Below are 26,629 nucleotides of genomic sequence, written 5' to 3' on the forward strand. Positions count from 1 at the left end.
GGAGTACTGCTGTGTGTCACCACTAGGTGGAGCTGCAATCAAAGTGATGCCTCATGTTTGAACAGACAAGCAAATATCATACTTAGGATTTCACAGATATTAGCCCTTCTACCATCTTCCACCATCATTTCATTTTATTTTTTTACTGTATTTAGTTTATTTATGTTTTTTTTATGTGGTGCTGTGTTGGTAGACAGTTTTTCACAATGTGGACAATAAAGTTTCTAACCTAACAGACATGGTTTTGAAAGGCAAATTTTGTAATACAATGATCTTTCTGTTGTACGAATATAACAAACAAAACTAGGAATGTAGTCAGAATTTTGTATTCTGTCTAAAAGCACAGAAGCACCCAAATATGAAAAACAATCTGTTGGCACCTTTTGAGTTTTCCTTAACTGAAACCATTTATTAAGCACGATGACCGAGACATCCCGCAACTTATTAGTGCATCAAACAGACAACATGAATTCTTTGTAAGATTTGTTTACAGATAAACGACATAAAAAAATATGTAAGTACTATTTTAGTACTATCCTGTACATATGGCCCACAATACCACCTTACTAAAGGGGTAACACAAGGTGATATTGTTTTTGTTTGTTTTGTTTTACATAATTACTATTATTATTATTATTAATATACAAAAGTAAGAATCATCCAAGGCCTGATGTCCTGCTGTAGGCTGGTCATGTCTCAAGCCCCAACAAGGTGGAGAGCGAACAAGATGCAAGTGCTCACCAGGAAATATCTCAGCAAACCTTCCTGCCCCACACCAGGGAAGCAGACATCCCACAACACTTCAAGTTTACATTTGGCACTAAACATACAAAAACGCCATTTGTCAGCACCCGAAGAACAGTACATTCATTTGGTCTTTCCGTGAGGCACTGGATAAAGTACTTACAATATTTCACATTCAAAGTTAGTTTTACAGAAGTCCCTTTGCTGTCCGTTTTAAGAATGTCTTACTCCGTTCTGCGGTCCTCAAGACACTTTACAGGCTTGTTTTGTTCGATGTCGGCTCTTAACACCTGCGAGACAGAAACAACAGTAGAGATTGGTGAGGTGAGACACATTACGTACAATTCATCACTAAGGATTCATAGAGGATAATCTCTGACACATAACCACTATATGGTAAAATACTTGACTAAACCAGCATTACTCAAAAGTATGTTTGGATTATTTGCTATAAAATAAAGAAAGAACTGCTTGCTGTGGGACCCTGAAAAGACAACCCACCGTAACCAGTTGAGCCAAGGATTGGTAGATTAGAGAAAAAGAAAAATACTGCCTCCCTTTCATACTAATTGTGTCATGACCCCTCAGATTTATCGCAGGTTGGGAACCACTGGGTAAGGTTCTTTGATTATTCTCTATTGAGTCTTTATATATCCACTTAATTCCTGACTTACTCTCATTGTCCTGTGCAGTGTTGACAGCTGTAGCAGAGCTTGTCTTCCGGCCCAGTTTAGATGTCTTCTTCCATTTTGATGGAGTTATCACCATAACCTCAAAGTTGTCCTGGTTCTCATCAGTCCGATTGGTTTCCGGGGTTGAAGGGCACGTACTGTCCGCCTGGCTGTCGATCGAAAGCTTACTGGACGATTTCCCCTTGAAAAGTTTCTGCTTCCAAGTGAGATGCTTTTTCTTGTCCTGCGTGCCTCTGTTGGCCTTCTTGAAGCTTTCGCTCAGGCCTTCTGAGGGCAGCGGACTAAGCCGGTCCATCTTCTCACTGCTGGTCAATCGTGGCCTTTCCAGGTCCATCTCCTCAGGAGCCTCAGCCAGAACTGACTCTTTCCTGGGTCCTCGCTCCTGCAGGGACCCCGTCTTATGTGGGATGTCCCCAAACGCCAGTGCGTATTTGGGGTTATAGTATTTGTGTGCAGGCACCTGGATGTTTGCTTTCCGTGAGTCCCCTAAGCTAACCTGGAAGCGGGATGTGGTTGCTGGGAGAGGCGGGCGTTTGGGCTCTACTTTAGAGCGTAGCGTCGCAGTCAGGTGAGGAGCAGGTTGGCTGACGTGGAATTCCTTGTAGAGGTCCATCTTCTCGGAGATGGCATAAAGCTCACGGAAGTCGCGGTCAAAGAAGTCAACCACCTGTCCCGTCATCACGGTGATCATGTTCCGATCCATACGAGACGTACACCAGGAGAAACTGGGACAGAGAGAAGTTGTCAGCTTCATTAGATTCCGTGTCCTCATTGGTCCATTAGATTTACAGCAGTTATAAAAACATACTTCACATCAGATCAGATCAGATCTATCATACTGAGAGTCACCAAAGTCAGAAATGTTCAAACCTTGCACATAGGCTTTGCAATCAACTTACTGTGTACTTAATTAATGCTTAAAGCTATTAAATGCTATGTAAAATAAAGTAAAAAGCATGCACTGACTGTACACAATGCTCGGACCTCACCTGTATGAGCCGAACATGACTTTGTCCCCGTCCACCAGCATGTATTTGTAACAGAGTGAACCAGGCAGTCTGCCGAAGGACAAACCGAAGCCGAGTCCCTGAAGTGATCTGGCTCGGATGTTCTGCAGCCACAGAGGGTCAAAGTCAGACAGGAACATGGACGGGAAATCGACACAGCACGAACGTTGTACAGGAGATGACAGAAGACCTTTTTCACAGCAGCCATTTTGACATGAAATAGTGGGGGGGGGGCACACGGTACCAATACTAATTAAGGTTGGCCTACTGGAAAGGATCTGCTACACCAAATGGAACAGAACCTCAATTAGTATAATTGGTAAAAACCTGTGATTACCCTGCTATTTCATGTCAAAATGGCTAATGCGCAAAAAGGTTTTCAGGACCCTCCGCATTAAAATCAACCACGGTTCAGTTGTTGCCAAGGGAAGAAATTCATCTGTGTCTGTCACAAAATGGCCAGTTAATGTGTAATGCAATTTAATATTTAACTGGAACATGACTGTTATTCTCTAAGTCCACCGCTATTTTAAACTTCATCCACGAGGACCTATAAAATTGAATTGCTCGCTGGTTATAAACATGTCCTGCAGTCGGGCTTTTATCACTGCAGCCACACAAAGGCTGACCAATTGAGTGCCCGCTATGTTTTAACTGTAGTTATAAACGTAGCTGAGATGTATATTCGCAGAGTACAATAAATCTAAACTAAAGCCAGGGACTGTACTGAAACTTAAAAACTACAACACCATAAAAAGGCAATCCTGTGCTGTCCTCTTTGAGAATTAAACTAAACCCAGACGCCTCTTTTCTGATGGCACTGATGCGCTCATCTGTTTCAGATATCACATATCTGCTATGTTTAGGCCTCTGCCCACAAGCTTTGCCAGCACGCCACTAGCTTCACTTCTGTTTCCATGTCAAGCTAATTTACTTTTACTCCTTTTACACACACTTATATTTATGACATGGACTCATATTCATATCTGTTCTCTTTCCAAAAGTTTAACTTTTATGTGGCAGAATTCTCAACTACCCGAAATAATTTCTGTACAAAACCTTTTTTTGTGAGGCAGTGCTATGAAGGTAAACATGAATGAGCCTTTATCAACAGGTCGTGACATGGGAGCCCTGGGTACATGTATCAAACCTTACAATAAAAAAATAAAAAAACAGTAAAATAGTCAGTCAGTCGGATTTTTTGGGTGGTAACTGTGTGTCTGGAAATGGTGTCCTTCTTACCCGAAGGTGCTGTGAGCCGATCTGCAGCCTGGAGCACATATCCAAGAAGTGCGGCACCGCTTGGTTATCCAACAAGATGTAAACGGGCACGGAGCGACGCCCGGCCGCCTCCATCAGGTCCTGCAGGATCTGAGGGTCTGTGAGCATGTCCATCACTATTGCTATAACCTGCAAGAGACACAGTTGAATGGTTTGTTTTAAAAGCAATAACAACTATGCTTTGAGAGAGACATGCAGGGGAGGACTGGTTAGTGTCTGATGATAACACACTTTGACACACAAAGAAAAGAGTGATGGGGTCTTCATCTATTTACTGGCAAGGAACAAATTAGACACGCAAAACACATGTTGGTTAGATTCTTGCTCCAGCTTTGACACAGATACTACAAGAAGACCAATAACAGAAACCAGACAACAAAAAATATTTCAGTGAATTTAATTTGGCTGGATTTAAAAAACAGAAGACTCTATGTGGCAAAGCAACTATTTATAACAAAAATCTTAATGACTGACTCATGACTTCACAAACAGCCCATAATGGGCCTCACTTCATGATTCATTATATGTAACCCCTTTGTAGACAACCCTTTCTCCACAAACCTCTTGTTTGTTATATAAAGGATGGATTTACATTACAAAATGTATTATTTGGACGCCCGGTTAGCTCATTGGGTAGAGCTGGCAACCCATGTACCGAGGCTGAGTCCTTGCTGCAGCGGCCCAGGGTTCGAATACGACCTGCGGCCCTTTGCTGCGTGTCATCCCCTCTCTCTGCCCCCCCTTCCTGTCTATCCTCAGCTGTCTCTATCATAAAGGCAATAAAAAGCCCCAAAAAATGTATTATTTTATTGTTTCAGGTTTTTATCATGCTGTGGCAGGAAGAAAAACACATTGTATACAACGCTGTAAGCATGAATCTCAGGTCAGTCTCAGTACTCTGTTTATCATCCACATTACCTTTATAAAGCCAGAAAGAAATCTATAAAATGCTTTTGGGCAGAAAAAATTCTCTTTAGACAGCTAACAAAGAAACAAAGCTAATCTGTCTGACTGAAGCACTTTACCGCCCAGTGATACATTCACCCCGAAGGCACGGTGAGGTCATATGAAAGAGTCTTACAGAGGGATAATACAGTGGTTGTGTCCACTGTCGCAAGACCAGCTGCTGAGTTCCAGTCAGGCTGACAGATCACAGAGATAGAGCTTTACGACAACAAAAGGAGATTAGTGGAGGTATTTAGGATTTAAATCTGTCTCAGTCTTAAGAAATGCTTCCATACTGCTTTCACTTTCTCCTCCGTCAGAGCGTTGGGTTGGATAGAGGTTTGCACTTCGCTTTTATCAAATAAAAGGAACTCATGAGAGCCAATAGTTGTGCAAAACAGATGTACATTGACTTTTTCTGCATGGAACTGTAACTTGTAAAAAATGACAACTACAGAAAGTTGCCAGAAACCAATATAATGGAGTCCCACTGTGTAAAGCTGCGCTGTATATAAAGGTTGGTATATTCTGTTCTACTGGTAGAGGCAGACAGCCGCCCACCTAGAGTTGGGGTCTGCTAGATGTTTCTGCCTCTTAAAAGTTCTCCTAAAAGGAGTTTTTCCTTGCCCTGTCGCCAAGTGCTCGCTCATGGAGGCAATTGTTGGTTTTAAAAGGAGTACGATCTAGACCTGCTCTATACGCAAAGTGCCCTGAGATTACTACTCTTTCTACCTCCTGAAAAGGAAATAAGTAAGGCCGTCGGGTGACAAAGAATGGTTCCAAGTCACTTTCTTTTATAAAACTGTTATTATTTTCAATATTTGCTGTTGATGCTCTCAGGTGGAACAGGTGAAGTCGGTCCTCAGAACCTTGCTGATCCCCCATGTAATGTAAGTCACACAATTTGAGAAAGACAGCAAGCTATGATTGTCCGGGGTCCATAGTGTAGTCTGCCACGTCTCCCAACCAAATCAGAATCTGACACAATCAGGACACAAACATTGTTTAGTCTGAGCACATTTTGTGCCATACTAGTGTGAAAGTGGTTCTAAAGACTGTCTAATGTGAAAAACTAAAAAGGGCATGAATGTGCTCAATACATTTTATAACAAGCTGCCCATCAAATTTTGATTCCTCTTAACAAGTAACAAGTAGTTGAGATTTTGGCCTCATAGTGGTACAACACAATCGGCCACAGGATTTCTCATCTACAACCATAAAGACATCCAAATGTATCTTCACATGAGTCTGGTGTAGATAAGATATGTAGAAGTGTTGGATGGACAGATGAACAAAGGGGGCAGTTTAAGGAAAAGTCTGTAGATTATTAACAAATGTTCTGTACAATAATCCTGAATGATAGACATGTGCAGGGTGAAAGATTTAGAGAGAAAAAGGAGAGGCGTGTTCCTTTCAAACATGTACGGACATGTTCATAGAGAGTTAAGGTTTAGGAAATGTGTGATATTCAATTGTTCCACTGTTCCCTGAAAAGCAAAGTCATGGAAAAAGTGTCTCTTTAAATTTGCAACAAATGTTCCTCTGTGAGGCAGAAAAGGCCCGTTGTTTCCACTCAGTGTCTCACTGAGGAAAAATGCTGAGTGAACCTGTGAGGCTAACAACAGAGACACAAGCCGGGACCTGTGTGGACAGGAGACTCCGACAGGATCATCATCACATAAAATGAGTAAAAAACAGAACACAACCAATGAGAAGAAATGTAACATCTGCGTGCCAAGACGAATGTGTCGGTGCCTGGAGAACTGGTTGCTCAACATGTGTTATTTAAAGCGTGTGTGTGTGTGTTTATCAGCAGGTGGTAGCTGGTATGTTTATTACATTCCACACACGCACATCAAGCTTAACAACCTACTGCATAATGATTTCACTTCTTTCTCTGGCATCTTTGGGAAACACCCAGAAGAACTTTTAAAAATGGGTATAATGTTAAGTTAAGTAGGCTTAACTTTAGCTGCCAGTTGGTTGCCAGTTCCAATTTATTGAGGAAAATATGAGTAAGTGCCATAGTAAACAAAACGATCAGCTGACCTGACGTATGCCCAGCGTGGCGAGGTAAGAACTGGAAGGCGGAACAACCAGGGAGCAAGGTAAAGCAAAGCAAAGCTACTTGTAAATCACTTTAAAAAGCATACAAGCAGGAAAAAAAGAGTTGTTCAGCGCTCTAATGCTTCTGGTTTAGCATGAACTTTGAAACCAGGAAGAAAGGAAGGAAGGGTGAGTATGTGATCCAACAAAACAAAAAGAACAAAAGAGTGAGGAGAGAGGGGAAAGACAGAAGAACTTCTCAAGAAAATTAAATGGAAATTCACAAATGAATGAACTGCATAACAAAGACAATCAAAAAACCCCTGAGTGAGAAACAGACACATGAATCTGTCATCCTCCTTGACCCAGTTTAAAAAAAAAAAAAAGGCACAATGAGGCAGGGCGAGCTGAGCAAGGCCCGGCTCTGTGTGACTGTGAGCGGGCGGAACAGATGAGTCAGCTGAGCTCCGGCAGTCCATGAGTAAACATTACAAGGGGCAACTTGAACGCACAGACTCACTTGAGGCACTCAGTTACTGTGTGGGGGGGGTATTAATCACTCCAACATGAATTCACCCCGCCTGGCACTTGTGCAACTGAACATAATGCTGAAGTTGTAGTTGTAAGGGCAAAAGTAAAAAGGCTGGATGTATGCGAGGTAGGTAATATAAAGACATGTACACACACGTCACATTACATGGCCAAAAGTATACGGACACCTGTGTCCACTTAATGTTTTCATCATCTTGGGGTTTTTTGTGGTTTGTTTCAATTAAAAGGTAATCTTAATGCTACGATTTAAACCAGCTTTCTGGTAACAGTCTGGGGAAGGTCCCATCCTGATCGATTAATCAAAAGAAAATGAATCTACAACAATTGTGATTCTCTTTTTTTAAGAGAATATGCCAAGAATTCACGGCTTCCAGCTCCTCAGTTCTGAATATTTGCTGGTTGTCTTAATCGTCTACAAATGTCAACTTTATAGGGGTCAAAAAATCTTTACTATCAAAAGAACCATTTTTCGCCCTCGAAAAAGAAAAAGAAAATCCGCCTGGAGCCGCAACACATATTTGATGCTTATAATGCTTATAATGCACATTTCTCGCTGGTAGTTGGGAGGGAAAGCAAAAGATCTGTCCATGCAACATTACATTCTCTATTTTCCTCCAAGACTTCTCTTTTTTGGATTTGGAGTCTATAGTTAGCTAGGGAGACTCAAGACTAGTAGCGAGCGTTAGTGAGGTTTGGCAAAAAGGCACCAGGTCAGGACACACCTTGATTAGGTGTGTAATGGCTACACGTTTATACAAACATGTCAGAATCACTTTAGGCTTACAACGATATGTGAACATGTTAAAATATACTATGTACATTTTTAATTTCCATATAATATTTGTCAAAGCCACAGGGAGCCACTGGAGAGGCGCTACAGAGCCGCAGGTTGCCTCCCCCTTAGGAAGGAACAAGAGATTCACACATTATACGTGACATTTTTCACTATTTCCTGACATTTTATAGACCAAACAAGTAATTATGGAAATAATCTGCTGAGTAATTGATAATTATATTTGTGAGTTGCAGACCTATTTAACACCCGTGGTTTTGAAATGAAGTGTTCAACCATGTAACATTCTCATGTCCACATACTTTTGGCCACATAGTGTAGCCACTGTCTTTGCCTTATATCCTGTATGTTGGCACCACATCTCCTGATTTGTTTGCCATTCAGATTGGTGGTTTTCTGTACCAGCAAAGCTCAATGTCCCTTCATTTGCCTCACCCACACGTCTGATTATTCCTGCCCCAACAGAATTGTAATGTTTGCAGACATTAACTCATGTGGTTAGACATACAGACGGGTGTGCACATACTGTATGAGTATGTGTGGTATGAATGCAATGCAGCTGAAGTGAACTGGGCCAATTAGGTTACTGGGGAAATAACATGTCTCAAGCAGATGATAAAAGTTGAATACCTTTCTATATAAACTGCTTCTGTCACCACTTCAATCCCTCACACACTTCTGATCTCTGTGGCAGCCAACCTCACACCTTTGTCTTAGAATTCCCTCTAACACCCGATGACTTGTTCAGTCGGCTGTTTACTTTACTATCTCCAACCTTTTAACACAGCAGTTCACAAATCTTCTTTATCTTAATTTTATTAACCACATCATCCTCACGTTTCCACTTTAAGAGCTGTTAATTGGGTATTTATCTTGCTTTGTTTTGTATTGTTAGTCTAATAAGTTTGGTAGGCGACATGCATTTTGCCCATTAACATTTTAAGCAAATAATGTTATTATATATAATATTATTATAAATGTGGTAGATTTAAAAAGCCGGAGTGTAGTAGCCTATATCATGCAAACACCTTTCCAAATATAATGTCTTAATAACACTGATAATAAAAATGACATTAATAATAACTATTATTATTATCATATGTATTACTGCTGATGTCCACTGTCCTCCTCACCTTGTTGGCCTCCTGGATGAGCCGCCGGACCACCTCTTTGATGTGAGGTCCGTTTTCTTTAGGCGGGTGTGTGTGCACTGCCACCCGGGTCACCCCTCTGAAGAAACCCCCGCTGGGCCAGCCGATGTCCAGCGGCGGCACCTCGGTGTCGGACATCTCGGGCCAATAGGTTGAATGGACCCCCGAATCCGCGTCTGTACCGGCGGCTCCTTGCTCGGACCTGAGCGGCGACGCCTTGCTGTCACCGCCGTCATCACCCGAGTCGTACTTTTTGAAAGTGTTCACCAGCTGTTTGACTTCTCTGGCCGATAAAAAGTCTTTCATGTTGTCTTCTTTGAGTCGTGTTTTGAAGGCGCCATCGCCATTCTTGAGCAGCTCTTCGATGGCCGCGCGCTGCTCCTCGCTGTAGTAGAACTCCGGTTTGGACTCCGGGATCTTGACTCCGATGTGGCCGTCCTCCATGCACATCAGCTGGGATTCGGCCATGGCTGTCACCCCTCCTGGAGGTCAGAAACTCTGGCACACCCTGTGGGGTCTGTTCGGTGAAACGTTCCTCTGTGTCACGCTGGGCAGGTGCAATTAAAGCTGGGAAAGTTTACTTACCTGGAGAGAGGTGGGGCTCGAGGCTCAAAACCCATGCTGCCTTCAAGTGCAAATGGAATAAAGAGCACTGACATATTAGCACGCCGTAGACACTGCCAAAATTTAGTTATTCTGAGTTTTTACATTGAATACCAATACTGTTTTTATTTATTTATTTTATTTTAAATCAAATACAAACAAAACCTAGCATAGTTCTGTTTGTTTAATTAAAGGTATTATATCATGTTTTATTTTTATTCTTGCAACCAAATACGCAACTCACCTCAGTACAATTAGGCAGACTTTTCAAATATACATATAATCCATCTTTAAAAAAAAAAAAAGACCGGTACATTTGAGATTTCCAATCAGAATGATAGACTTACAGATGGAACTTGAATGCAGCAGTCCTTTACTTGAAAAGGGCTGGTTCTGTGGAAACATGAAGGGCTCTTAGGAACTCCTCTTTCCCTTCTAGGCTTTGTTAATGCTGCAGCAACAGACCAGCCCAGGTGATAAACTGAGCAAAGAGCAAACTTCTGTGTAGGCCAAACAAGATACGCTGTGTCATATGCCTTTGCGAGGTGAATGGGAAATCATAGGCTCAGTTTCACAAATGTTTACAACCCCTCTGTGTTATACTCTGAATACCGTCTCTGTGCTTTGAAGGGTATACACTCTAAACTCCATCTGAATCATGAAATGTAAATTTGCATTTTTCACTCTTGAGGGTGTGTATATAAACTAATACCCGTGTGTTCAGCATAAATAAGCATTAATGACACTGTACATACTGAGCTCTAAATGTGTCACACTGTATACACAAGCCTTTGCTTCTATTGTTCACTTTTCAGTTTTTAAGAAGAAAACTTGTATACCTTTGCAGACATGATCACAATACACAAATTTAGTTTGATGGTTTACAACAGAATTTGCTGAACATTTCTGTCTATGGTGGCCGAGCAATCAACTACAACTTCAAAGGTTCCTTAATAACAATAATATAATATGGAGCTGTGATTATTAAATTATGTTGCATGCAGTTTATAGGACCAAAGACAGGAAGTTGCTGGATCCATATATTTGGATAGGATGGATATGGATAATATATGAATGTTTTTCCTGAGTATTAAGTATTATCAACTCTCAATAATGATGGTCATCATTGTTTTTTTTTATTAAAAATAAAACATTTTGAAAATAAATGTCTTGTATATTGTAGGTTACATTTTTATCAAACATTCAGACCAAATTCTGCAAAATAAAGGGGAGATGTGTGATCTAACAGGTAACTACAGTACATGACCGTGTAATCGGTTCAACTTATTTGTGTTCAGCATCAGTCACATTGTAAAAGCAGACATGTACATATATTGACCTCAAGGTGAACTCCTTACGTGATGAGCTATGTCTTTAACAGTAAGTTTGCCATGACGAGAAACAGAGATCCATGTGTTGTCTAAACCAACAAGTTAGTCTTCATTTTTATTCTAGGCAGCTGACACTTTCCGTCACAGGACACTCAACACTGCTGATAGTTTAGGGTTGTGACTTTCTGTAAGTTCAGGGTACAGTTTCAAGAATTTGCATTAGTCATATGGCACAGTTAATGTACTATTACATGCATTTGCCTGTTTGTGATCCTCTCAGATGGGTTTGGTGTAGTTGGTGGGGAACAGGCCTGTCTTGTCCCTCAGCTCGCCTCTCCACCAGGCCGGATCGGAGCAGTCCAGGACCTTAATGATATCGCCAGCACTGAACTCCAGCTCATCCATCTCTTCAGCATGGAAACTGTACAGAGCTCTGACCTTCAGCGTGGAGGAGGCTTTACGCTGCGCACAGAGGAGGAGGACGTACAGGATGACACACAGACTGACCACGAACCAAGTGTCGCTGAACTTTACAGGACCAAAAATCTTTTTGTGGGTCTACAATATTGGAGCTGCGTTACGTTTCAACTTCCCATTTCTTGTTTGCTGAGATTTCTAGACCAGCAGGGTATGCACAGAAAAACAAACACACATACATACAGTACTGTTGAGTACCTTTCGCGGCGCAGGTATGGGTGGGAGGTCGGTGAGCGGAGGAGTGGGGAGAGGTGGAAAGACGTGTCTTTGCTGCTGGGAGACCGAAATGTCATAATTTAAGTTATTTTTTTAACCTCTCATTCAAATAAAAGCTTTTAATTTGAAAATGTTAAATACTACCACTGTACTTGAACTACAAACACATTGCAGTGAGTGGACCTGTCTTACATATGTTTCTATGAGTAGGTTTCCTACCTGTTGTTCCATCTCTTGTAGGAATATCGGACAATGTTTGGAGATAGAATTCTTTTTGTAATATTCCACCAGCTGGTTGAGAGAAGGGAACTTCTGTGACCAGAGATAATACTGCCCTCTGCTGTCCCGCATCACCTTGAAGTGCTGCACATCTGCTGCATGTCTACAGTGGAGTGAAAATACAGAGAATGCTTTATTTTTGATTTTCTTATGTAATATAGAGAACAGCACAATATTTATAAATTCTGTCTCTGCTTATCACTGACTGGCTTCTTTTTAAAGCGTGTATAATTTGAGGTTTGTATGTATTTTCTCAAAAGGCTTTTAGAGCTTGTGAATCTCTTATTCCTGAACAAACAATCCTACCAGAGACAGAAGGAGACAAATTAGATGAATAAGAACAAAATGTAAAGGGAGAAATGGATGCACATCAAGGCGCTCTGATAGAAATACATTTAACAAAAGCTGTGAGAGATTGAGATGAGGGAGAGATATTGAGGGAGGAAGGAAAGACAAGAAAAAGCACACAAAAGAAGACACCACTGCCCTGACACTTTTTCATCCTCAAAAATTAAAACAGATGTTACAGTAAACTTAACATGAACTGTTACATCAGTCACTCAAAAGTTTTGTGTAAGATTGGGTCTGCCATATTGCACCAACGTCATAGAGTATTCAATGGAATATGTATTATGCCACTTATACCAGTTGCCAACAAAATGCCACATGTAATGGATTTAACAATATCAGTCGTTGATTTACTCATTTAAACATTTTGATCTCGCCTTTCTGTTCGGCTAAACAGGAAGGGGTTCACAAGGATGGGTTCAGAGTTTAAAAAATCCTGACTAGTTTTGAAACTGGAAGCGAAAGCAAAATCTACTGATTGCTGTCATTCTAAAGAATAGAGCATAGTATTGCTGCTACATGATATTATTAAAACTTTACAGCAGAGACAATATTACAAAGCGTGTCTTCCTCACACACTTCTCCACATCTCTTCATTCTCATTTATCCTCCTCACTACCAGTTTTAAAAGTTTGATGTCCCACATTTGGATGCATCTATAACACTGACATGAAAAAGGCTGTATAAGGCCTATTAGTTGAGATGTTATCAAATCCCATAAAGTCTTGTAAAGTATTTTTTTTAAATTCAAATTTTATGTCAGTTTTGCAGTATACAGAGTTTCGATTGCTTGTCTTGCTCGTTACAGAGTGTCACATTTGTACGGATTGGACGGTCTTCCTATATCGTGATGTTAACCATGTGCTCCTGGGTGAGTGTCACTGAATCTGTAGACTTATCTACATTTCTATAATTTCAGTCAAGATCGGTTACAAGGTGCATTCAGGTACTATGAGGAGCCTTAGCTAATCTTGGTTATGACGTCCCACAATTGATGTGACACTATTGCAAGCGGTAAAGTTTCTCAGAGAACATGTGCATCTGCTGGAGGAAGTGGTGTGGCCAAATAGTTATTAATAGAAAAAAAAAATTAAATGTGCAAAAGCAATAACTAATTGTGGCTTGTTCTAGCCCACACTGATGTGATGGTGACACAGAATAGAGAGAAGACAGAAGAGAGATGGGAGGAGGGAACTGGTGGCTGAAAAAAAATAAGACTGACAGGCCTCAAACACAAAAGAAAATGAAAATATATTGGAAAAGTGAAATGAAAACGGGCATCAACCAAAACCGTAAAAGCTTTTTCTTTAGCTGATCGCAGTCCCTAGATCACTCCGATTACACAAATCTGAGCTAGTTGGAAAATAGAAACCATATATTAACTCTTGCTAGCTGTACATACAGATCTAAACACATAATGAGCATACCTGACAGAGATGGAGAAGTTACCCAGGGTTGCAGTTTGGCTTCCCCGAATGAGAAAGGCCCCCACAGGCTCTGACATCAGCTTCTGCTGGGCATCACTGCGAGTGGAGTCTTCCTGGTACCAGCTGGAATAACAGAGGAGGCAGAAAATGACAGAGCTTTCATAAGATAGCAAAACCAGTTCAGTTACTATTCATGTATTTTTTAGTGTGACGTGATGACTCTCTTTCCATTTCTACAGAGTCTCAATCTTAGCATTTCATCTAAAATTTCAAACTTAGGCAATAACATTACACTTTTTGGTTTACAAACAGTTTCCTCATTCATGTTGTTCCCTCTAATGTGAAGATAACTTCATCCCATCCTTCTATGTAATTAAAAAAATAGACAATCTACCGTATATCTGCATACGTTTCTCTTTGGCTCTATGTGAGTTTTACCTGGGCAGATGCATGTTGATGAAGTTTTGGGGTACAAACCCCTCAACTCCATTGAGTTCTGCCTTGTACCAGTTTCCAGAGGTCTGCAGAATCTGACAAAGACATGAGACACAATTACATAAGACCAGTTTGCATCGAGCTGAATATGCTCCACAGCAGTCTTTACATAATACTGGTTTGGAGGTACAGCAGAAATTAAATGGGTCACCTTTTGTGCTGCAGTTTGAACTTTTTCTGCAATGTCAAGGTAATAATTTTCTGATCTGATTTAAAGGGCTGGCCACTATACAAAATAACTATTATTTTTTTCCAGAGCTGTAGGGTACCTGGAGGAATATAAGCATATGTGTAACAATATGGTACACAATAAACAGCAGTGTTTACTATCGTCCTAACACAAGAAGCCATAGACGACTTTTGGCGAAATCAATTAGTAATTTTGGCAAAGATAGGACTTCAGGAAATATCTGATCAAAGAATATGTAGGTAAGGATTATGGATTACATATGTAAGACCTGTCAATGCTAACTGCTGGTACCTGACAGTTTTTGACACTCTGTAGATTTGGTGTGGACACAGTGGTACTAAAAATAGAGACAACCAGTCCTCCTTGTATATCAGCTGATTGGCTTCCTCCATTTACTACCAGTAGTTACTTTGGTGCTGTGCAAAGTGAAACAGATTTTTCTCATGTTTATAATTAGCTACTGTGGGTGTGGGTATGTTTGTGTGTGTGTGTGTGTGTGTGTGTGTGTGTGTGTGTGTGTGTGTGTGTAGTTGGTTTGTGTCTTAGGGTTTTGTGGAGGCTGAATGCCTTGTTTGCATTTGATCCCTTTCTCTTTTATGTTGCACTTTCTTTCAATTATTGCACATATTTATTTACTCTAATTGATAGAAGCTACGTACTATGAAGTTACGTTAGTGTATACGTTTGAATGAAAGGCACAATGAGATTTATGGGCACCTGAAATGAAAAGACTAGAATTTTTCCATTTTCAATTATCTTATTTGTTTAATAATAATGATTTAATTGTTTTTAACCTTGCCCTAATAAGTACTATTAAACAGTTAATTATTGAATCAGGGATTAAGAGTGAAGGAGAAGTTTTATAAATATCACTGTGACTTAAGAGCAACACTAATGTCAATTAGTGGTTTCGGTGTGAGAGTCACAAGCTTCGACCATGTGCAAACACAGAACTTGTTGATCTCTGGTTGCTGGACTAGAGCAGTGAAAACTGTTTGCATTCTTGATTGAATATTGTTACTATTAATACTTTAACTGCTGTAATTGGAGCTGCGTGGTCAATGCATTAATATTTACTTACACTTACTTTTCTTTTTTACATTTTGTAATAGAAGCCCCAAAACACATACAGGTTGCACTGCAGTAACAGTGAAATTGAACTTATCTAGGTGACACCGATTTGCATAGAACGTCCGCCAGCTCCTTATCAGCGGTCTGCTATTTGAATGTTTTCCATATTGAAAGCTATTTATAACTTGATATTGTGTATTCCACTACACTACAAAGTTGGAAATAAGATGGAGTGAGTGTTTGGTGTGAGTGTGTTGTATAGCATGTGTGTGTATGTTCCTTAACCTTCAATTGCTCTCCCTTCTTGAAGCTGAGTTCATCATCGGCTGTGGCTTTATAGTCATACTTGGCTGTAGCCTCCATGTTCAAGCGTCTAAAAGAGGTAAATCACATAAAAGGTACAAATGTATGTGTACATTTACAAATGGTAAAGCTGAACAAGCATTTATTTTACTTAACTAGTACATTTCTAGTTTTATTAACCTTAGAAAGTAGCCAATAAGCTGACATGCTTACAGCCTATAGCTGTACGTATATATGTCTGTACATATAAATTGTATATATGTTTTTTTAAATGTGATGCAGGTCCTAATTACATGTAAAAATACAGGCATTAAAGGGAACAGCAGTTCTATCTGTAACCTAGAAATCTAAAATCCACAGGAACACATTTCTGATATCTGCAGTCCAAAAGCACCACAAATAAAGTCTTCAATCTTTCATTTTTCTTCAACACGTTAAAGAAATTGATTTGACAGATTCAGAACCAATAAGCTATCACAAGCTTCACCTGGAGTTTATTTCATGAGAAGTAGAATTGGATCCAGTACGTTGCACCTTCAGTGCAGTAAGAGGAAAGTCTGTATTGACAGCTCAGAAAACTGCAGGCTAACAAACCATAATTCAAAATGACAATCGGTTGCTGTTTGTGCCTCATGGAAGAGACAGAAACATTGTGTTACTCACCATGTATGTGTTGTTCTCCCTGCAGAGCTGAGATCGTAGAGTTTACAAAGAGAAGTGACAAACTCCTGCTGTGGGCTCACAGGAAGCACAGTCAGACTGCAGCTAACACTTTCTGCTGCTACTGACCACTTGCACACAGTCACAGGAACTCTGAACAACTGAAATAGAAATAGACTCAGGTGCAAAGACATGCACAAAAAGGTCATAACTAGCATGCACTGCACTAGTGTGTATGAAACAATACATTATGTCATATTTAGGTCTAAAGTGACTGCATGACTGGCAGCTTAGAAAACAAAGCTGAAGGCTCTAGAAAGTTGATTTAGTTTTTTTTTTTAAATATTGTTCAAGAATAAACTCACAATTTCTCAATCTAAAATGAATGACATAGTTCTTTCGCTGTATGGTCATTACAGCTGTAGGATAAAATGCTAACAACATCAGCACGTACCATCCAGTAGTTCTTTACATGTGTAACATACAAATGGGAATGTTAAACCATTAGAATACTAATATTTGTGCTTATATGGAGTTGTACACATAATATAGAATGCTAAGTAACATTAGCATTAAGCTTAAAGTATATGAGCCTAAGAACATCTGGGGCTGAGGAAGTACTTATACTTACTACTTATATTTAAATATTAACTCTGAGTTAGTTAAACACTCTTTAGTCAGACTAGTAAGTAAAATTATTATGCATCTATGTATGTGTGAATTATTCATCACCTCGCTTGAACCTCGCGTACCTTACGAAACTGAGCCTACAGTAGGTTGTCAAACAGGTGGTAGGATGTGTGAATGTCAGTGTAAGGGTTAGACATTGCTGTAGTGCTTATATTTGCCACATGGTGACAGCAAACTACAGGGAAAAGCAGAGTATTAGTCATTAAGATTCTGCAATTAAGTTTATCATTGACACAAACTTCTCCCAGTCTCATGGATACATAGGGACATAACAGGAAATTAATTAAGGTTTTTGTTTTTAATGTCCTTTTATTCAATTCAGGTTTCATTGGCCCTTAGGTATTTCACTGGGGTAAATTAGAAGACAGGTTTTGATGTATCTTTTTGCACTTGGGTGAGTCAATTTATATCTTAAATGTCATATCTGTTTCAATGGATATTAAAGGGCCACATCAGACCATCATTTTCAAGAAAACATGCAAAGCCTCCACCACCAGTTTGAGGAGGAGGGGAGGGGGCTCTCCTAGAATAACTGCGTCAATATCGTTCTTTGTTGTTAATTGGGAAAAATCTTTTTGAGGTGTGTAATTTAATAGATATAAGTTGTATTTGTTTAAAACAAACAAGTTTTGGTAATAACTGAATCCAGTCTAACCTCTAAGAGTTTTCTTTTGCACATTTGTAAAGCCAAATCAATTTACCATTAAGCTACAAACTGTTCCTTCACTGCAAGACTTTTTGTGAGTTAATATGTCCACCTTTTATTCTGGTTGGTTTGGCAGGTGAGAGCAATGACACTAAACTCAAGCAGCATGAAATCACTGCACTGATGGGTGCAGCGATTTGTCTCTGCCCTTTTTTAAGAGCAGTGCAGTGCTGTCTGAGAGGAGTGACAACACAATGTGAATTAACCGCAGGACAAACAGTGGCGTATCCAGGACATTTTTACTGGGGTGGCCAAGATGGGACACAAAGCTAGTGTGGGGTGGCCATGGCATAGCGAAGTTTAATGCGCATACGTACACAGCTGACCGTGGTTCGAGTCCCGGTCCTTTGCTGCATGTCACATCTCCTCTCTCTCCCATGATTTCCTGTGTCGTAACTGTCAAATAAAGGTGTCTATGCTGGTAAAATAATGTTTTTTAAAAAGTCATTTTTTTATTCCATTTCCACCTATCACAGTCCTCAAGTATCTCTGGTTATTTCAACATGTCTATTTTTAAATCAGTAATTATATTCAGGATAGGGTTAGTTGTGAATTTGTGGTCAGTTTTACAACTTCCATGTTATTTAAATGGAAGGCACTCATAATGTCGTGTAAACTGAAAGATAAAATGTCACAACATACCGTGAGGTCCAGGTGGGGCAGCATGTACTTTTGCAACATGAGGAGCCTCTCTGTCATTGGTGTCACCATCACCTACTGACATGCCCTCTGAATCACTAGATGAAGTACCTGAAGTAGTAAAAACAATAACCATTACACCCATAGACTGTATGTGGACAGATTAGTGTCACACATTTTCCTTTGTCTTTTCATAATGTTTTGTATTGAGATTTAAAGAATAGATTGTCTATGTTTAAGTGTGGGGTTTGCTGTGTATTAGCAAATGAATAGCATACACTTTGGGCAAAATTGGACCGTCCTCTTTAAATGAAATCAAGTATGAGAGTACACGACAACTTCAGGTAACTGTTCATGAATGACATATCTGGACATAACAGAACTTGACATCCCATGCTTAGCAGGTGGAGCTCCAGACACTGCTGGATCCTCCTCTGGGTGTGGCTGGTCAGCTGTGGGAATACACAGATAACTGAGACATCAATAGGCTGGATGTTCTGCCACACACACACACACACACACACACACACACACACACACACACACACACACACACACACACACACACACACACACACACACACACACACACATATATATATTTATTTATTTTACACTCACACAATCATACATATGTACATGCATACATACATACATACATACGTGTGTGTGTGTGTGTGTGTGTGTGTGTGTGTGTGTGTATTATGCACATTTTATTATTGTTCCTCTGTCTTTTACAACTGTTTTAAGTGTTGTTCTTGTGCAGTGATGTTTCAGACAGTTGAAATTGTATAACTGGAGTGACAAACAACTTGAATGTGAGCCTACATGGTAAATTCAAACTATCCAAGCATGACTTACCATCCTGTGCAGGAGGAGCTGACTGCTCTTCATCACTACTGCTGTACCTAGGCTGCTGACTTGACTGAGCCTTTCCACTGCTGCTGGTAAAAGCTGTGGCTGGCTCTGACTCTTTTCTTTTTTTGAAGAAGAAGCTCTGAATATCTCTGCTTCTCTTCATAACTATTCTCTTAATATCCCTGGGGGAAATGTAATTCAATCACTCAATCACTCAATCAGTCAGTCAATTCACTTTGAAGTAATAGCTATAACTACAAACATCAAGCAGGATCATTGTCAAATTGGGTTAGAATCAGTGTGCAAAATACAGGTGTTTGTGGGGCTCTGGAACCCCTTAAATAACAGCTCTGACTCCATTAAAATGTTAAAAAGAAAAGAGGTGTCAACAATGTGCCTAATTATGTCTATTTAAAGGATCTACAAAGGTTTATTTTTACATAACTACCACTCTTACCACTCACTTTTAATAACACAATTAACACATATTACATCTCAAGCATTTGTGGCATTTGAATGCAATTTGCTCTGGCTCTGCCTATTTAAACGTCTAAAAATATGTGACCTGTGAAGATGAGATAACTGATACAAACAAAAAGTCCTTTATCTCCAAGAGAAATAAGTCTTTAAACAGCCCTTAAAGCACAGAGCAAATAAATAAGTCACAGCTTGTTCTTGTGTTATAGCTTCTTAAATCTAGACTGTCACTCTATATTTCACACACTGGTTGGCCAAAAATATAACATTAGCTCTACTGAACACACACATCTGCAAAAAACACCCTCAGTCTTCAGACCAGAAAATAGCGTTTCATATTTCATGGCGGTATCCAAATAACAATAAAAAAAACTAAATGCTAATGTTCAATGCTTAACTTGGTTTGCAGGCTGCTAGTGCAGTGTAGTTGGACCTTTAGCTGCTACTTAGTGCTAGATGAAGTTTTTTTTCAGAGGGAACTACAATATAACTAAACATTAAACTACCATTCCTCTCAATCGACAGATTTCAGTGTTTTTATCGTTGTTGTGTTGTTGATGTTGTAACTGTGACCGTCCTCCTGTTTCACGGACCAGCAGCAGGTGCGGCGTACTCCTCTCATGGGTCGCCTGACCCGCATGGCCAAACATCCGCTGAGCAGAAATCAGCTCTCACAGCCTCAGTACGACAATTACTGTGTTAGTTAAACATGTAAAACTGGCCCTAAATCAGTTGATCAGCTGTCATCATTGATTGACAGCATTTCTCTTGTTTCTTGTGTGGATGAACTTGACCAACTACCTATCAGATCTGGGGTGGCCACAGGGGTGGCCAATGAGCTTTCAGGGGTGGTCCCGGCCTTGTGGTGGCACTAGAAGAAATGTCACAGGATCACCAGTGTCACTGAGATTCATGTGAGCATGTATCAAATTCTATGTCAATCCATCAAAATATTTCACAGGATAAGGGAAAACTTTGACCTGCCGGTGGCATTGTAGGGATTTGATTTCATACTCTGACCACCATGGAGATTTGTACTGAACTTCAATCCACCTAATGATTGTTGAGATATTTCAGTCTGGAGTGGTAGCCCGACTGCAGCTAGCAAGGCTCATTACCAACCCAGTCACATAGGGTTGAACTTTTGAGCATTTTAAACTGATAGTTGTTCAGTTGATATTCCAGTTTTATTAGATTGCCAAATCCTACAGTCATATATCAATCCTGCATGCATTATTTATTCATGTGTCTTTAAGTATGAAAACAAGAGCTCAGTTCTTACAAAACTAACTAAAGTTTTTATTTTTTTTTACAGGATTACAGGACTGGATATATTTTGTATTGTATATTATATGATATGTTTTGATTTCCCTTGTTGGATTATCAGTATACAAGCGCTGCAAGGTTTTGGCTTGAAAGCCTTCTTTCATGTGTATCTAAATTAACACAATGGAACAAACCACTATTCTCGATGTAGTAGAAAACAAGCTGAGAGTGTGATCACACCTGTAGTGTCAGGTAAATTATCAGGAACAGAAATACAGAATACGCCTGGTGAGGAAGGAGGTAAGAAGGAGACATGTAGAGAAGGAGAAGACGGAGGTATAGTTTTATATAAAAGAAATGAGTCAAAACGAAAGAAGCGGAGCGGAGGTGGGGGCAACAGTCAGCTAAGAAAAGGAATAAGAGAGGACAGACTAGACAGAGAGTGAGAGACAGAAACAGAAAGTGTTGGAGGTGAGAGGATGCAGATGGTGGCAATGCAAGCAAATACTGCCATCCCCAACACTCTCCCTCAGATATTCACAGTCAGTCTCAGCGGTCGGCCTTCCATGAACGCTCAGATCCCCGCGTGGCGTTCGGTGGGGATTTCATCCTGCGACGAGGCTGAAAGCAAATGCGATTTTTTTCTTTTTAAAAAGCGAGGCAGGCTCCCGGCAATCAGCATTCCCACCATGAGAGGTTGATGAATGGACCCCATGTACCCTCATAGATTTGTATGTGTGTGTATTGCTGTGTGGGTTTTTTTTTTTTAACAATGCCACAAGAATCATTTGCCTCTTCATAGCTGTTGCCAAGGTGACCTACAACTGTATGTGAAGCTATTGTTATGCAGCCTATTATGCAGCATCATGAAAAACAAAACAGGTACAGGTGTAACTATTCAAATGAGGATGACATGCTATTGACTGTTTAATGGCCTGAGCCCATGAAAAATCCCATCTAGCTTCACGACAGAGGCCATAAAACTGTATTTGAACAGGTGGACAGAACTCCTATATTGCTCAGTGCAGAGCTGCCATTCAACACTGATGGGCCCGTTAGTTCTGTTCAGTGTGCGTGACTGTGTGCATGCCTGCGGGTGTTAAAACTCTGTGCGACAGTTGCGTCTTGTAGGTGTCGAGGGACTTCAAACTCTGGAGAAAGAGTGAGTGCAAATGGAAGAGGGAATGACTGAGAGCAAGACGGATGTGTTTGACAACAGAGATATGTAATAAATATTCTGTGAGAAAACACCACATTTCATTCGGTTCACCTTACCTAACTCTACTCATCTCCCTCCTCCCCAAAGCCCTGTCCAAGTCTGAAAAGGCAGAGGGAGTGAAAGGAAGTGAAGAAGAAGGGAAAGATTTTGACTTTTGAAGTTCTTTCGACAAAACAGCTCCCTGAAATTCTAAAAAGACAGAAAATACCCTCCTCAGGATTTGAAAACAGCGAGACCAACAATATCTTGGCTTTCAGCACTACAGAGTTCTCCCTAATATTCATAAATCAGACAGCAGTGCCCTGTTAGAAAACACTTTCAAACTACAGAAAGAAGACTGATAGAATCTTAGGTTTGAAATGAAAAATGTCATTTCAGATTCAGCCATTACAATCTAAGCTTCAGATCTCATTAAACATTGTAAATTGATGATAATTTGGATGACCAGTGCACCCTGAAAAAGCAGGATGATAAAATATTACTTTACTTCCCTGGCACTGTTAAATCATTTAACTATGCGATCCATCTGCCTTCTTTAATACAGTAAGTAATTGTTCCACGCTCATCCAAATAAGACACCAACAGTAAGAGTACATAAGTCGATTTTTCAAGGTTCAAACCTCAGAAAATTCACAGCCTCACATCAGCAAGCAGCTTTGTAAAAATACAAATTACAATTACAAAAACAAACAAACAAACAAAAAAACAACAACACTACAGCAACATTTAAAACTGCTGTTACATTTAAATGGAAAGAGATGTCCCGAGCTGATCTTAAGGATTGGTATTGGGGCCAATCCAGTCATATTTTAATGGATCGGTGTTGACTTAAATAAAACTGATCAAAATTTGATCCTTTCGTACCGAGGCTCCACCTCAGCCTGCTGTTGTTGCAGTGCGGCTCACTTATGAAAGCCGGGCTCTGGGGCGAATATTTTGTTGCATATGCAAGTTAGTATTAGAGTGTGTGAACATGAATGTGTTTGAGTAAACTGGTGACTCTGAATTCTGAGACCCAAACTGCCAAAAATAACGTTACACAGATTCAGTAAGCTCCAGCTCTAACTCTCTCTTTCTCATTAGCAAAACACGATGTACAATACATTCAGGAAGCAGCTTCTCATTTTTTGCTGGCTCTGACTGTTACATCCTCCGATAGGTGAAGGTGTAACTGATGAAATGTGTTAATACTGTATGTGCATCTCCTCAGGCTCTGTGAGCCTCAGCTCAGGTTCCTCCTCCTCCTCCTCCTCCTCCTCCTCCCTTGTGGCATTGGCTGGTGAATCTGAGGAATCTGGGAGTATATGAAGGTTGAGGAGCTGCACTTGAAGGCCTCTTGGCCACTTTTGTTGCCTTCTTACACCCAAACTATGTATTGTGAGCTACTTTGTCAGGACTTGTTGTCAGGTTAATGTCAGAAAGATGTTTGCTTTGAAGACTGATTTAAACTTTTGTATCAATAATTTAAACTTTTCATTTACTCGCTTTCTCTTATCCAGACATTTCTATAGCTGCTCTATAGCTATAGCTTCAGCCTGACATTGGAAATTTGGACAAAGAAGGGGAGAACACACATGAGTTGTAACTAAAAAATAGTTAATAAAGAGAAACACAGCTAAAGACAAACTACATTCAACCAAACCAAACAGGGTGTTAGACAAGGGATAGAGAGATGTGATGTTGGATGTGAGACAGGACAATTCCCAGAATTCCTTACAATAACACCCTAGTATGAATGCACTAAGCTGTGGGTTGAACATCAAGGTAGAATGAGCAAAAGAGAAAAACCTAGTAGAAAAACAAATATAACTGTATAAGTTGTTCTTGCTCAAAATGCAGGTCTTATAATGCAGACTGCATTCCATTCTGATCCTTTGAGTGTCAATAAAAAGCTCTCTATTATATACAGATCTCTTTGTTTACAAGGTGTGAATGTTACACTCTGTCTATACCAGCTCCATAGCAAAGGCAGAACAACAGCAGCAGTCACAGTCAGTGGCTTAGCTCACAGCCTTACACATGGATTCTTTAGGTGAACAACAGTGAAATTCCACTGGAATGCTTCCAGTGTAGGCAAACTGTCGCCAAAGCAGCTATCACGAAATCTATCATAAAAGCTATATTGTAAGGTCCTCCATCCCACTACCACCCACTCAGTATTGATGTCTGAGGAGCAGAGTGAAGACCAGCACTCAACCAGATGATGGAAGCATCGACCATGTTGAAGCATCCTCGAATAAAATCAGAATTAAGTCCAGCTCCACTGGCGGCTGACCATGACCTCCCTGCAAAATGGGCCTAAGTGAAACAATAACTTTGCCTCAGGAATCAATAAAACTTCATGCATTAGTAGGTCCCCTCATTGCCATTCAGTGTCCTGGCCTTCTTCTGGACGTTATGATGGATAAGCGCCTCAATCTGTCTCTGTCAATGAGACTCCATACCTCACCTTAATCCACCGGTCTAATACATCACCAGCTCACATCCATGCATCATACGGCATAACACTGATGGTGTCTTCAGGTTTAAACGGCTGGGAAATGAATGGTTGTGCCTGTGCTGCAGGTGGGCTGAATATACACAGAAACAGTCCATCAAGTAAAGTGGACTCAGAGCTTTCAAAGATGCTGGGAAACTTTACTCTCATTCTCTAACACTATCAGACAAACAGATATAAACAAAACAATGATCCAGTTCTATTAAAAGTGTCATTTTGTTCTTTAAAGTTCAAATTCTTATCCCAACTTTCATTAAAGTTAGCTGGTTTTTGAAACATAAAATGTGTCAGTTCACTTGATGGGTCAATCAGCATAAAATGCTCCTCACCATGGCAACAGTTCCCATGTGTGTTACGCTATTGCAAACAGTGCTGAAATGATCCTCATTTCAATATCCATGCATATTCATCTCATCTGGATGACACACAGACAGAGGCTGGGTCAGAGTGGGTGGAGGTGGAGATGAAGAGAAAAGAAGGAGGGATGAAGAAATACAGGTAGTGCACAGACAAAGACTTGTGTAGGAGCAAAAGCCTGTGCACACACGAACACACACGCACACACACAGACTCACGACCCCCCTGCTGGGCCTGAGAGTTGAATAATTCAGCAGAGTTGCTGAAGGCAGTGATGTGTGGACTGTCAATCTCTATTTCTCTCTCTCTCTCTCTCTCTCTCTCTCAAACAAACACACACACACACACACACACACACACACACACACACACACACACACACACACACACACACACACACACTTAAATATTACATTAATCAGTCTGGAATTTACTGTATGATATGTTTAGTTGATGTCATGACTAAATGTTTTCTAGTTCAATCATGAGTTTCAGTTTCATCTATTTTCATACAGACCAGGTCCAGACACAATACCAAATATCACAGAAAGTTGACTTATGGCCGGGCAGTTTTCTATCATATATTTAATTTTAGTTGTCTCCAAAATCAAACAATAATGGATCCGGTTTAAAATATAAACAAAAATCAAAATGAGTTACAGAGATTTATGTGAGGAATTTAGCATTCATTTACCATTTCGGTGATATATATTGATATCTTAAAAATAACAAACAAAAAAAGTGTGTGACAGCAGTTAAACAGAAGCGTTAGAGCTGGACCCATATTAACTTATGGCATACTTTTCAGCTGACACCTAACAAGAAATTGTAGTACAGAAATGCTGAACTGTACAACGTATGTTTGTATTAAGATAAATGACTGTAGGCTGATGTACCATTATGTATCTGTCAGGTAATTTTATGGATTATCATGTCCATTATCACTTTTTCTTATTTTTAACAAATCCCATACAAAGACCAAACCATCCATACTTTGACTTCCTCAGCCTGTATTTTGGCCCTCAGCCAAGTTAATAGTGCAGTTTTGGGGACCATTTTCAGCCAAATATCATGACAGATTTGGAGCATGAGTGAGTATTTATGGCACCAGGATGGGACTGAATAAAAATAAACTACTGTGCCTGTGTTCAAGTTAATGAAGGAACCATCTCCCAGTGAAACACTGTGGATCATCAACATGTTTAAATAATTTTTGGAACAAAATGGCACAGGGGAATAAGCTATATTACGCTTTGAATACACAGGCACAACTTTTTAGGAGGAACAATTCATTGTTGGTTATTGTCTT

At 40.1% G+C, this 26,629-nt stretch overlaps 2 protein-coding genes across 3 annotated transcripts; both read right to left on the minus strand.

Annotated features, from left to right (window-relative positions):
• Nucleotides 1-381: 381 nt before the first annotated feature.
• Nucleotides 382-9,813, minus strand: fam83fb (family with sequence similarity 83 member Fb). Its single transcript, XM_051384400.1, has 5 exons — nt 9,194-9,813; nt 3,686-3,853; nt 2,426-2,547; nt 1,419-2,161; nt 382-1,034 (listed from the first exon to the last, which is right to left on the minus strand). Exons 1-5 carry the CDS (start codon nt 9,677-9,679, stop codon nt 988-990), a joined length of 1,566 nt encoding a protein of 521 aa, XP_051240360.1. The 5' UTR covers nt 9,680-9,813; the 3' UTR covers nt 382-987.
• A 1,112-nt stretch (nt 9,814-10,925) lies between these two features.
• On the minus strand, nt 10,926-16,757 carry LOC127354489 (GRB2-related adapter protein 2-like). 2 transcript variants are annotated; one of them, XM_051384416.1, is made up of 7 exons: nt 16,615-16,757; nt 15,934-16,021; nt 14,331-14,422; nt 13,893-14,015; nt 12,058-12,220; nt 11,821-11,892; nt 10,926-11,607 (listed from the first exon to the last, which is right to left on the minus strand). In XM_051384416.1, the coding sequence occupies exons 2-7, from the start codon at nt 16,009-16,011 to the stop codon at nt 11,422-11,424; spliced, it is 714 nt and encodes a 237-aa protein (XP_051240376.1). In that variant the 5' UTR covers nt 16,012-16,021; nt 16,615-16,757; the 3' UTR covers nt 10,926-11,421. The 2 variants fall into 2 exon arrangements, with proteins under 2 accessions (XP_051240376.1, XP_051240375.1); XM_051384415.1 differs by having other exon boundaries at nt 11,821-11,895.
• Nucleotides 16,758-26,629: the final 9,872 nt, after the last annotated feature.

The sequence above is a fragment of the Dicentrarchus labrax genome, unplaced genomic scaffold (genome assembly GCF_905237075.1).
Source record: "Dicentrarchus labrax unplaced genomic scaffold, dlabrax2021, whole genome shotgun sequence".
NCBI classification, from domain to species: domain Eukaryota; kingdom Metazoa; phylum Chordata; class Actinopteri; family Moronidae; genus Dicentrarchus; species Dicentrarchus labrax.